This window comes from Podarcis melisellensis (genome assembly GCF_964234715.1).
Source record: "Podarcis melisellensis genome assembly, chromosome: 2".
In the NCBI taxonomy this organism is placed as follows: Eukaryota; Metazoa; Chordata; class Lepidosauria; order Squamata; family Lacertidae; genus Podarcis; species Podarcis melisellensis.
In genome coordinates this window covers 17,688,457-17,701,712 of record NC_138529.1, presented here as the reverse complement: position 1 = coordinate 17,701,712, position 13,256 = coordinate 17,688,457, and the positions used below count along the sequence as shown (strand labels likewise).

The 13,256-nt window shown below is 45.3% G+C and overlaps 1 protein-coding gene across 1 annotated transcript in view; it reads right to left on the bottom strand.

Moving 5' to 3' along the window:
* STXBP4 (syntaxin binding protein 4) overlaps window positions 1-13,256 on the bottom strand; it is a 137,968-nt gene that overhangs the window by 64,192 nt on the left and 60,520 nt on the right. Inside the window, exon 16 of the mRNA XM_081899069.1 lies at window positions 11,395-11,528. Coding sequence (XP_081755195.1) covers window positions 11,395-11,528 — 134 coding nt within the window. The remainder of the gene's footprint in view (window positions 1-11,394; window positions 11,529-13,256) is intronic.

The window sequence follows — 13,256 nt, the reverse complement described above, 5'->3', positions numbered from 1 at the left end:
CATAGCTGAGGACCAACCAATGGCGCTGTCCCATGTGTGTGGGGAGGGCTTGCTCCCAGCCAGCAATGTCGTCTCCACGGGAAGGGGAAATGGCTTTCCCATGTCAGTATTTAGGACAGCTGTGACCAACAATAACAAAGAGTGTTAGAAGATTCTGCTGATGAATAATCAGATTCATTAGCAGGTAGTGGGGATGTCTCAACCTGAGCTGAGCTCTCACTTGGAAAGGTGGAACAGCAACTACTGGAATGAGGGATAATCTAATGAGAAAACCTGCCCAAAAACACTTAGCGATTCTTTGTGGTAGCACCTTTATCCTGGCTTGTCCTTTCAAAGGATATAGGGCTTAGTATCCTTTTCTACACTGGATTAATTTGTCCAGGCAATCCTACACACGCTTATGGATCCTAAAAATATATACTTCTTATGTATCGTTAAGTGAAGGCTCTTATTCTGACAGGTCTCTGGGAAATGACTGTTAAAATACAGAGAAAGTGCTTTAATAGTGCTTTGATGTTTTGTATTATCTGTATTTTCATAGATTTGGTGTTTTTCATACAGTTTTAATTCTGTAGAGTTTAATTACTGTTCGATGCTTAACTTTCATAAGTTTTTAGCTTTTTGTATTTTATCTGTTGTGTTTTAATTTGTGTTGAATCCCACCCGGAAAAAATGTGGGATATAAATAGTCTGAGGTCCAGCTCTGAGGGCCTCCTCACTGCGAGAAGTGAAGTTACAGGGTACCAGGCAGAGGGCCTTCTCGGTAGTGGCGCCCGCCCTGTGGAATGCCCTCCCATTCGATGTCAAGGAAATAAACAACAATCTGATTTTTAGAAGACATCTGAAGGTAGCCATGTATGGGGAAGTTTTTAATGTCTGGTTTTTTATTATGTTTTATTATTGTCCTGGAAGCCACCCAGAGTGGCTGGGGCAACCCAGTCAGATCGGAGGCATATACTGTAAATAATAAAAATTATTTATTTATAAGTATACCCCATTGAACTCAACAGAGCTAACTTCCACACTGATGTGTATAGACATGCACTCTTAAAGGCCGAGGTGTTTTACTACGAACTCTGCTTCACGGTGATTTCCCCCATCACTCCGCAAAAAGCTTGGGATGCTTTAATTCTTTAATCTCAGATTCAGGCTCAGCTGAGCTTGTACATATATTTGGAATGTTTCCCAAGTCAGAATGAACCCAGAGGGATGATGCTCAATCTTTAAATCCTTCTCTGCGCAGCTATTTTTAACTTCCAGGTTCAGAAAATGGATCCACCCTCTGGCCCGAGAACTTTCTAACCAATTCCTACCTATTACAGTCGACACAACCAGATGTTAGTCTTCAGCTGCATTTAGGACTAAAGGTTTCTCTTGCATGACTTCTCGCGCAACCTGCTGGAAGTAATTGAACGTGGCAGAACATTTCCATCTGCATTCCCTCCATCGCCCTCCTCGACTCAAACAGAATCTTTGTTGCTAAATAGTCAAGAGCTATTGACTATGGAAAAGTGTGAGCTGCAGATAAAATTCTCTATTGCTTTCCAGTGATGCAACATGTTGCATATATATATGTATGTGTGTGTGTGTGTGTGTGCACACAATCAGAAGCTGTGATATCAAATCAAATTAGCCTGTCATAATGTATCTCTGCTCCTGTGATCCAAGCTTTGCTGACATGTTGTGAAAACCTGGCAACATTTGAACGCATTCTTTATATATTTCTGTGTACATAGAATAAGGAAACAAGTCCAATATCTGATAAGCGAAGGCGCTCAATTGAAGCTTAGCCATTTTTCATCGGGACTGCTTTAGAAGATGGAAGCCTCCTCCAATTAATCATTCAGAATTCTATCTTTAGGAGCTGCCTCTTTTTATCTCTGAGAAAACATCTCAATCCAAGTTCGATTGACATTGACACAACCCCTGAAAATCACCTTCTTGCCTTGAAATCATATTATGAATTGCAGACCATCTCCTGAGGCCCAATGCTATAACCTGCAGGTAAGGTAAAAGACCCGTGGATAGTTAAATCCAGTCAAAGGCGACTATGGGGTGTGGTGCTCTTCTTGCTTCAGGCCGAGGGAGCCAGCGTTTGTCCACAGAAAGCTTTCCGGGTCATGTGGCCAGAATGACTAAACCGCTTCTGGCGCAATGGGACACCGTGATGGAAGCCAGAGTGCACAGAAATGCTGTTTACCTTCCTGCTGCAGCGGTACCTATTTATCTACTTGCGCTGGTGTGCTTTCGAACTGTGCGGTTGACAGCAGCTGGGACAGAGCAATGGGAGCTCACCCTGTTGCAGGAATTTGAACCACCAACCTTCTGATCAGCAAGCCCAAGTGGTTCAGTGGTTTAGACCACAGCGCCCCCCGCACTTCAGTCTGGTAACTCTGCTTTTAGGTGAGAAGATGGCGCTGTGGTCTAACAATGGCTCCCTCGGCCTGAAAGCGAGATGAGTGCCGCAACCCCATATTCACCTTAACCATCCAGGGGTCCTTTACCTGTCACTTTTTTGTAGCACATAAGGACACATCTACCTGTGAGTTTCTTGCAAGAATGCAGGAAGCAATTCACGGGAAAGAGATCAGGTTTCTATTATCAGCTATGGCGCTTGTGCTAACTCCCTAATATCTCACCCAGAACGGGTCTGATGTACACACTACCATAGGATCAGCATGGACTTTGCCATATAGCTTGAGTGGATGAGACATGCATCAGAACCCTGAAGGGACAAGAAAGGTCATGTTGGCGGATTGGACATCACAAGATCTAACATAGCTGAGTGGATGCACACCAGATTCTTCCACCCTGGCAATGAGATGGAACAGAAGCCCCCCTAGCACCACCTTTTGAAACATTCCCCCATCTGAACTGGAGAAACCATAGCACCATGTCTCCTAAAGGTAACACAGCTGATCCAGACGATACCACCATTGATACCAGTGCAGAATTGAGCAGCCAGGTTGCTCATCAGAGCAAGGTGGTTTGAGCATATTACACTGATCCTGGTCCAACTGCACTGGCTACCAATTAGTTTCCGGGCCCAATTCAAAGTGCTGGTTTTGACCTATAAAGCATGAAACGGCTCAGGACTGCAATACCTCAAGGACCGCCTCTTTCCATCTCAAGCTCCCCAGACCATGAGATCATCTTCTGAGGCCCTTCTTCGTGTGCATCCTCCTTGAGAGGTCCAGAGGGTGGCACCTTCATTATACACCTTTAGGCACCAGGCAAAAAAGTTCCTTTTTAACCAGGCCTTTGGTTGACCTGGTCAACGTCCTATACACTTTAAAAATGTGTCTCTTTTTGGAGGGTGTTATTGGGTTATTCTGGGACGTGGTCTAAACCACAGAGCCTAGGGTTTGCCGATCAGAAGGTTGGCACTTCGAATCCCTGCCACAGGGTGAGCTCCCGTTGCTCGGTCCTAGCTCCTGCCAACCTAGCAGTTCGAAAGCACGTCTAAGTGCAAGTAGATAAAAAGGTACCGCTCCGGCGGGAAGGTAAACGGTGTTTCCATGCGCTGCTCTGGTTTGCCAGAAGGGGCTTAGTCATGCTGGCCACATGACCCGGAAGCTGTACGCCGGCTCCCTTGGCCAGTAAAGCGAGATGAGCGCCGCAACCCCAGAGTCAGTCACAACTGGATCTAACGGTTCATGGGTCCCTTTACCTTTACCTATTGCGTTATTGCTTTTATTTTGATTTTATATATTGTGATCTTTTCTATGAACCACCGAGACCTCCGGGTGTAGGACGGTACAGTGGTACCTCGGATTACAGACGCTTCAGGTTACAGATGCTTCAGATTACAGACTCCACTAACCCAGAAATAGTACCTTGGGTTAAGAACTTTGCTTCAGGATGAGAACAGAAATCGTGCGGCGGTGGCGTGGCAGCAGCAGGAGGCCCCATTAGCTAAAGTGGTACCTCAGGTTAAGAACAGTTTCAGGTTAAGAACGGACCTCCGGAATGAACTAAGTTCTTAACCCGAGGTACCACTGTATAGAATTTCAATAAAAATACTGAATGTTGCCAAGAGGTCTAGGGAATCTGGTAGGGCAGTGTTCTTCCCATCCACTGACTATGGAAAAAGGTGCGTATCACCCAACACTGCCTGGAGTTGTCCAGCCACCACTTACTCCACTGTCCTGCCCCCAAACAGGGCAGTAATTTTTTTCACACTAAAGGAACCATGCATTTGCCTTCTTCAAGAGAGGTTTGACCACTGCTGCCTTTAGGACAGCAGGGACTGCCCTAGCCCTCAAGGAGGCAGTCACATAGAATCACAGAGTTGGAAGGGACCCTGAGGATCATCTAGTCCAACCCCCAGCAATGCAGGAATATGCAGCTGTCCTATAAGGGGATCAAACCTGCAACCTTGGTAATATCAGCACCAGGCTCTAACCAAATGAGCTACCTGGTGTATTCAGCACCTTCCAAGTTCACATACTTGTTTCAGTATTGCATATAATCTACACTGAACCTAAACCACCTAAGATTAAAGTATAGTAATTCTGAAGGATAAGAAAATTACAGGAGTGTGTCCAGAAAGTGCTGCTACTGAAAGGTATTATAACTCCCATTATATTTTGCTTCCTGCCTAGAAAACGAATCGAGTCAGCGCCTGACAATCAGTTCTGAACAAAGAACATGTTTAGCAAGCTGTTCAGATGGCCATCCTAACAAGAAAGTGTCTAGGGTGAATTTATATATTGTTATTTTCCAATTTAAGGTGTCTTTCTGCTGCCACCCCACAATGAAAATTCACAGAGAGTCTGGTTTTAACAATGAGTTCCGTTTGGTTGCCTAGTCATGGCAGTGCAGGATTACTATTTTAAATAAATTATGGGGCATATGACCACTGGGAAGTGACTACAAGGAAACAACTTGCATGAAAACTGTGATTGTGTGAACACACCTTTAGTTTTCCTTTTGAGGGGGGTGTCACAACTTACACAGGGAGCAAGCTATATAGAGGGGAGAGCCAAATCCACAAATATAGAAGAGCGCTTGGTGCCTTAGGATAGATCTGCAGATTTGGAGGCATGGAATAATAATAATAATAATAATAATAATAATAATAATAATAATAATAATGTATTATTTGTACCCCGCCCATCTGGCTGCGTTTCCCCAGCCACTCTGGGCGGCTTCCACAGAAACCAAAAATACACTAAAATATCACACATTAAAAACTTCCCTGAACAGGGCTGCCTTAAGATGTCTTCTGAATGTCAGGTTGTTGTTTATCGTTTTGACATCAGATGGGAGGGCGTTCCACAGGGCAGGCGCCACTACCGAGAAGGCCCTCTGCCTGGTTCCCTGTAGCTTTGCTTCTCGCAATGAGGGAACCGGCAGAAGGTCCTCGGTGCTGGACCTCAGCGTCCGGGCAGAATGATGGGGGTGGAGACGCTCCTTCAGGAAGAGTACCAAGAGCACACCTCAAAGCCTTATGACATGGTTTCAGTGCAGAATCACCTTTCAGGGATCAGGATTTCGGAGTAGGCTGGGCAAATTATCATCTACTTTTTATATGCAGGGATGCTACTTAGGAGTGTAGGGGGCCTATACTGGTACAGTGGTACCTCTAGTTGCGTTACGCTCTCATTACGGACTTTCAGCTTACTAACACGCAAACCCGGAACTTTTTACTTCTGGGTTCACCACGCGCAGAAGCGCTCGATCGCGCCACGCACAGAGGTGCTCTAGTTGCGGACTTTTCAGGGTGCAAACAGCACCCCGAAATGGATTAAGTCTGCAACTAGAGGTACTACTCTATCTTCCCATCAGTCTCATATGAAAATACATCTGTTGAATCATGGCTGTCTTAATTTCATGATGTATTATTCTGAGTATGGATCTTAATGAGTGAGGGTTGGATTTTATCCAGGGAAGAAGGTATATTATTGCCCCTGTTAGCCACTCTGGCATTGAAAGTTAGCAGCCATGCTATTCACTTCCTATTCTTGAGTTTAAGACATCAGCCTTTCAACAATTTTGCCAGTGGATGCTTCAAAGCAAATTTCCTGGCCTTGCTGTTGTATTGTAAAAGGATTTGCAGCTTTCTTCCACCCAGCTGCTAGTGACGTTGAAAATTTCAGCAAGGTCACAATGACAACAAAAGGTGCACTGAATATTGCGTAAACATCATATTCTTCCAGAATCTCTGATAACTGAAGCTTTACGCAGTCTTGAGGGAATGTATTTTCCCTTATGATCCATCATATTAGCTATTGAGGCTTTGGAATGCATTGAATCTGCATGCACAGCTAAATCTGCAAGGACTCAGAACATTGTAGAGTCCATCTCCTTTTCCACCACCACAGCTACAGAGGTTTCTGCAGGTATCACATCCCAGATTTAACTTGAGTGCTTTTTACTGCAGTGGTGTGTATTTGGTTCGGATTAATCCTAGAGTGAAGTGAACCACTGTAGAGAGAATCAGGGTGTTTTTCAAAGCAGATTCAACAGACTTGGGCTCTTTCTGGGAGCTTCTGGACTAATTAAAAAATTATCTGTGGTGGTAGAACTATGAAAACTGGTGTCTAGATCTTGGTACATCACAGCAGGACTAAGTAACTATCACCTAGCAATCACGACTTTGCCATGTTGAAAAGGGACATAAGAATCTGGCCTAAAGTGACTAGTATACAGTCACTTGGTTCTCAAACTTAATCTGTTCCGGAAGTCCATTCCAAAACCAAAGCGTTCCAAAACCAAGGCACGCTTTCCCATAGAAAGTAATGCAAAATGGATTAATCCGTTCCAGACTTAAAAACAACCCCTAAAACAGCAATTTAACATGAATTTTACTATCTAACGAGACCACTGATCCATAAAATGAAAGCAATAAATAATGTACTGCAGTCACACAATCAATCAATCAATCAATCAATCAGTAGCTGAACTGTGTTCCACACAGTCATAAAAACAAGAAAAAGAGCCACAAAAACAAAAACGCAAAATAATTAGCAAGAACAGACAAACCTCAGTGTAACACTCACAATGGAAGTGTAACACTCAAAATGGAGCACGTTCGGAAATTGCACGTTCACAAATTGGAACACTTACTTCCGGGTTTGCTGTGTTTGGGTTCCAAGTAGTTTGACTTCCAAGGTGTTTGAGAACCAAGGTACCACTGCATTAAGAAATAGTCAGTTATTTTTTCTTATGGAAGTACCAGTTGGCCTGCATCTTGCTTTAACCAAGTTTTTAAAGGGATTGTATTATATAGAATTTACCTTTTTTGGCAGAATTATCAGTCTCCTGTAAACCTTTTGCTATCGCATATGTCCTTCAGCGAGTTGGGAAACTCATCCTGCTTGCATAATCGAGGTCAACTATTATTTCTCTCAGTTGACTCTAGAATATGAGTGCAATTAACTATTCTCTCCCAACTTAAAGCGAACGGATAATTACTATTATGACTTTATACAGATTGGTTGGGGGGGAGGAGCTAATTGAAAAGGCAAATTATACACTTCTCTCTCCAGAAATGCTGCCACTACAGCTGCCTCAAACGCTGAGCGACTCGTGAACAGCTAGAACCAAGAATGGGCCACAATTCTCAGAACAACATCTGTAACAGCTAAATTGAAGGGGAAACATGTTAAAGAGACATTAAAGGTAACAATAATTGATTTCATTCCATTGAAATACCTTCAACCAACATTTGCCAGTGTTCCCCAGTTTTGGTTGTAAAACTCAGATTTTGGGAGGGTGGAAGGCTGGTATTATTTTTATTTTTTTGAAGCAGGCTTTAAAAAATATAATTTTTAAACCATTGCAATCTATGCCTGCTGCCTTCCTAACTGCCAGTGCAAAATAGCATCAGCTAGCAGAAGAGTTGGACAGCAAAGGATATTGTATTTTTATGCACCTGCTTAAGTAAAATGTTTATTGTTAAGTGTACACTTCATTAAAACTGTGTGCAGCGTTGCTTTGTTTTTCAGAGAAATATTAATTCGTCATGTTTCACTTTCCCCTCCCTCTTTAGAACAGGGGTTGGCAACCTGTGGCCGTTGAGATGTTGTTAGATTCCCAGCTCCCATCAGCACAGCCAACGTTGGGAGCTGAAGTCCAAAAATATCTGGACAGGCCACAACCAGGTTGTGTCCTGGTTCCCACCCAAAACACATGGACAGCCTCTTGCCTGTCACATAAGAGACCTTTGTTAAGAAAAGTAATGGCACAGGCTCGGCAATGGACACACTCACGATTCAGAAATTCAGGAGCAGGGCAAGTACTGTATTTTTCGCTCCATAAGACGCATTTTTTCCCTCCTAAAAAGTAAGGGGAAATGTGTGTGCATCTTATGGGGCGAATGAAAGCGGGAGGCTCTGCTCAGCGCTCCCTTTAAAGAGCCGTGTTGAGTGTGTGTGCGGCTCTTGGGGGCTTTTCCCCGAGGAGGGAGAAGGGCAGCCCATCAGTCCCTCCTCCCTCCTCGGGGAAAAGCCCCCAAGAGCTGCACATACGCTCCGTGCGCTCTTTAAAGGGAGCGCGGCTCTTGGGGGCTTTTCCCAGAAGCCAAAACAGCAAGAGGGATTGTTTTTATCCTCCAAAAACTAGGTGCCTGGTGCGTCTTATAGAGCGAAAAATACGGTAGTTCAGAACTGGGCAGAAGTAACCAAAGTGTCCCAACAAGTTTCTCCACGCCCCTGCCAAACTTTTCACAATGACATGGGGTGGCTCACTTGTGAGACTCTCTCCCCTTGCGGGAATGTTGGACTTACAAGTGTGAGCTCCATCAGGGTGGGGGCTGGCCCCATCTGCAAATGAGATGCCTGGTTCTGGGCGACATGACCATGCCCTCTAGTACAGTCATTGCTGCCAGATGTTCAGTCTCACCCCCTCAACTGATCAAGACCCTCTCCCAGTTCTCACTGAGGTGATGGTTGATTGATTGATTGATTGATTGATTGAATTTATATACCACCCTACACCTGGAGGTCTCAGGGCAGTTCACAGAAAAGATCACAATATATAAAATCAAAATCAAAACAATAACCCAATACAGTCATACCTTGGGTTACAGATGCTTCAGGTTGTGGTTTTTTTGGGTTATGGACCGCCGAAACCTGGAAGTACCAGAACGGGTTACTTCCAGGTTTTGGCTGTCACGTATGCGCAGAAGCGCTAAATCGCGCTTTGAGCATGTGCAGAAGAGCCGAATCGCAGATGCGCCGCTGCAGGTTGCGAACACTACAGGTTGTGAACGTGCATCCTGCATGGATCACAGTCGCAACCCAAGCGTCCACTGTAACACCCCCCCCAAAAAGAGCCACATTTTAAAAGGGTATAGGATGTTGATCAGGTCAACCAAAGGCCTGGTTAAAAAGGAACCAGGTGTATAAAGGTGTATAATGAAGGTGCCAGGCGAACTTCCTTGGGGAGAGCATTCCACAAATGGGGAGCCACTGCATAGAAGGCCCCATTCTTGTGTTGCCACCCTCCTGAACTCTCAAGGAGGAGGAGGGCCTCAGAAAATGATCTCAGGGTCCAGGTAGGTTCATATGGAAAGAGGCGGTCCTTGAGGCATTGTGGTCAGGAGCTGTTATCTGATCTGCAGAAGGACTGGAGGCGAGAGCTGGTATCTCTGCTTCCCTCTCCAAAGCAGGGAAGTCAGGGTGGAGAAGAAGAAGAAGAAGAAGAGTTTGGATTTGATATCCCGCTTTATCGCTACCCTTAGGAGTCTCAAAGCGGCTAACATTCTCCTTTCCCTTCCTCCCCCACAGCAAACACTCTGTGAGGTGAATGAGGCTGAGAGACTTCAGAGAAGTGTGACTAGCCCAAGGTCACCCAGCAGCTGCATGTGGAGGAGCGGGGACGCAAACCCGGTTCATCAGATTATGAGTCCACTGCTGTTAACCACTACACCACGCTGGCTCTCACACTGGAGAGGGCAGACCACCTTTCCTCTAACCCTGGTTCCTACCCTCCAGCCCCCTGCCCTCATTTCTTCCTATTCCTCCTCCATCTGACTCCATCAATCCAAGCCCAACCCTGATGGAGTTGTGGGACTCATGAAAGGTTGCCCACCCCTGCTTTTGAACAACAGTGTTTCTGAATATCACAGAGTTATGAGCAATGATAACCGCTTCCCGAATACTGCCGTGGCTCCTGCTATTCTTACTGCCTCTTGTGGTAAGAGCACTACTTATCCGTTAGACATTCCCATTCTCTCCCTTACCTCTTAATTTGGTCTAGCTTGTTAAACAAAGCTACGGAAGCTATGGCAACGTAGCTTAAACCGAAGCTCACGCACCTAGCAATGAGAAGCCTGCAAATAAGCTGCTTCCCACACCCAAGCGAAGACACTGGATTTTGTTTCCTGGGGGGGGGGGGAAATGTGGCTATAGAGACTTTATATACAAGCATCAACTTTTCAAATGTCTTAGTCCATACAAGAGAGGGTAGACAGAAGATTATGGGAAATGGGCACTAGTCTACAAAAGCTATGGGTTAAACCACAGAGCCTAGGACTTGCCGATCAGAAGGTTGGCGGTTCAAATCCCCACGACGGGGTGAGCTCCTGTTGCTCAGTCCCTGCTCCTGCCAACCTAGCAGTTTGAAAGCATGTCAAAGTGCAAGTAGATAAATAGGTACCGCTCTGGCGGGAAGGTAAACGGCATTTCTGTGCGCTGCTCTGGTTCACCAGAAGTGGCTTAGTCATGCTGGCCACATGACCCGGAAGATGTACGCCGGCTCCCTCGGCCAATAAAGCGAGATGAGCGCCGCAACCCCAGTCGGCCATGACTGGACCTAATGGGCAGGGGTCCCTTTACCTTTACCTTTTACCAGGTGACCAATTTCAGACTGCACTGCGTATCTCAAAAACACATTTCTTTTGCCTCAATTTGCTGTTTACGTTCACTCAAGATCACACCTCTGTTTCAAGGAAACAGAAGACAGGAAGTTTGACAATGGCCTAATAACCATACCATCCACACTTCAAGTTACAAGGACAACTGCAGAGATGTTCCATGTAGCTTTAGTCACTGCTAATTATGAAGCCACCATCATCTGACCAGTTCAGAAAGCACTATATAATATAACATTTTCATCACAAACTGGTCTTCTCAACCTTTTGCCTTTCACTTGCTTTGCACGCGTTGAACAATACTGCTCCCTAGAATAGGCACAATTATGGAACAGGGGTGTTTGCGTTCCATATCAGCAATTTTCTATTTCAATAACCGAATTCTTAATTCTGAAGCATAAATACTAGAACTACCTGAATTGCTATATTTATTTTCACCCTTTGAACATCTCACTGATTGCTATTTTCTTTTCCTTTTGACAAACCGCACACTGGATGCATGGCACAACCCACAATTAGCCAAACATTTTTCTTTAGAGAGAGAGAGAGATGGGGGGAAAACATTTAAGACTTACAGTCTGCTTCTAGAATGGCACGGACAGATTTAGTAAGTTCCTTAGCTTCTGCTGCAAGAGATGCTGGCAGAGTGCGTCCATTCCGTCCCAGGCGTGCAATGAGTGTTTTAGAGGAGAATGTGGCTTTGCTGTCACTGAAAGAGACACACACAAAATGGCCATGTTATAGTCGCAACGCTGCAGCATTCTTGCACATGGCATTGAATGCATGCTCATTTTCAACTATAACTATGCTGCAACAGAAGTCAAGAGTGAGTTAGAAGAACGCACTGTTCTGAGCCTTCAACATAGCTTTTTATTTTTAACTAGGAAACTGCTAATGGTGTGTGTGTGTGTGTGTGTGTGAAGGCCAAACCACCCAGTATGAGTACTGAAGGGAAGGCTTTACATCACTGCATCACTGTCATCAAGCACAGTGCTTTACTATTTTCCATGTGTCAGTGAATGGCAGCAATTATATGGAAGTACGCTCCCAGTACGCTTCTGAGCACAATTCAAAGTGTTAGCCCAGAATACCTGAAGGAGAGTCTCCACCCCAGTGGTTCAGCCCAGACACTGAGGTCCACCTCCAAGGGCCTTCTGGCGGTTCCCTCACTGCGAGAAGTGAAGTTACAGGGAACAAGGCAGAGGACCTTCTCAGTAGTGGTGCCCTCCCTGTGGAACGCCCTCCCATCAGACGTCAAGGAGATAAAGAATGACACAACTTTTAGAAGATATGTGAAGGCAGCCCTGTATTGGAAAGTTTTCAATGTTTGACATTTTATTATGTTTCTATATGTGATGGAAGCCACACAGAATGTGATAGAACCCAGGCAGGTCATTGGGATATAATAACAATAGCAATAATAAAGAAAGCAAAGAGACATTGATTCCTTCCGTCGGACTACACGGATATATTCTGGTCCTTTGGAATGGGCCCCTAGAAGCACTCACTCTTGGCTGAATCCTTTCCAACTGGCATTTGGAGTTGTAATGAGTTTCTATGGCCATTCGACAGGAACCAGGGCAAACAGGAAAGGCAGCTAAATCTGATGAACCCTGGCTATTTAGAACCTTCTGGTTGGTTTTTTTTTTTGAGGGGGGGGGGAGAAAAAGGGCCACAGCCCAGTGGCATGCACATGGTTTGCATCCCAAGGGCCACAGGTCCATTCATTGCAAATTTATTCATTTATGTTATTCTGCGGTGCAGACGTTTGCTCCAAAAGCGGCTCACATCAATTTAAAGCGTGAGAAAGGAGGGGAGGAAGGGGCACCTTGCAATATGACTTTACAAAGACACACATGGGTTTGGAAGTTGTGAGAGATGCTAGTGGTGCAGGATGTCCTTCATCTTCCCTGGAAGGAAGACTTGCCCTCACAACCATCTTTGGACATCCCTCATTTCCTTGAAGTCCTAACATGGGAAGAACCCATGATGCCAGTTCCCCTCCGGCCTGAAGAGGTCATATTGCCTTCCTTCGGACTCCAGCTCAGAGCTCATAGCAAAAACCTGGCTGCCACCATACCACCGCTCCTAAAACTATCTGGGCTCCTTTAAGAGTAGAGGATGCACTCAATAAGAGTGGGCCTAGCTGCTAAGAGGAAGCTGCAGTCCTGCTTAAGCCTCGGGCTGGTTTGATTGGTTTTTTGAGGGACAGTCAAGCAACTAGCCAAAGCAGCTTTGGGAGCTCTCCAAGGTGCTACTTGCCCTGCTGATCTTTTGGGCATGGACTTCTGCTTTGTCTCACCTTCCTTTGCTATGGTCTCAATTCTGCTAGGCTTGACTTACTGGCTGCAAAACTGGGGCTAGTGACTTGGGGTTCCTGTCATCTATGCCTAGCAGCTCCCCATCCCATTTGGGCTAGAACCTTGTCCACCAGCTG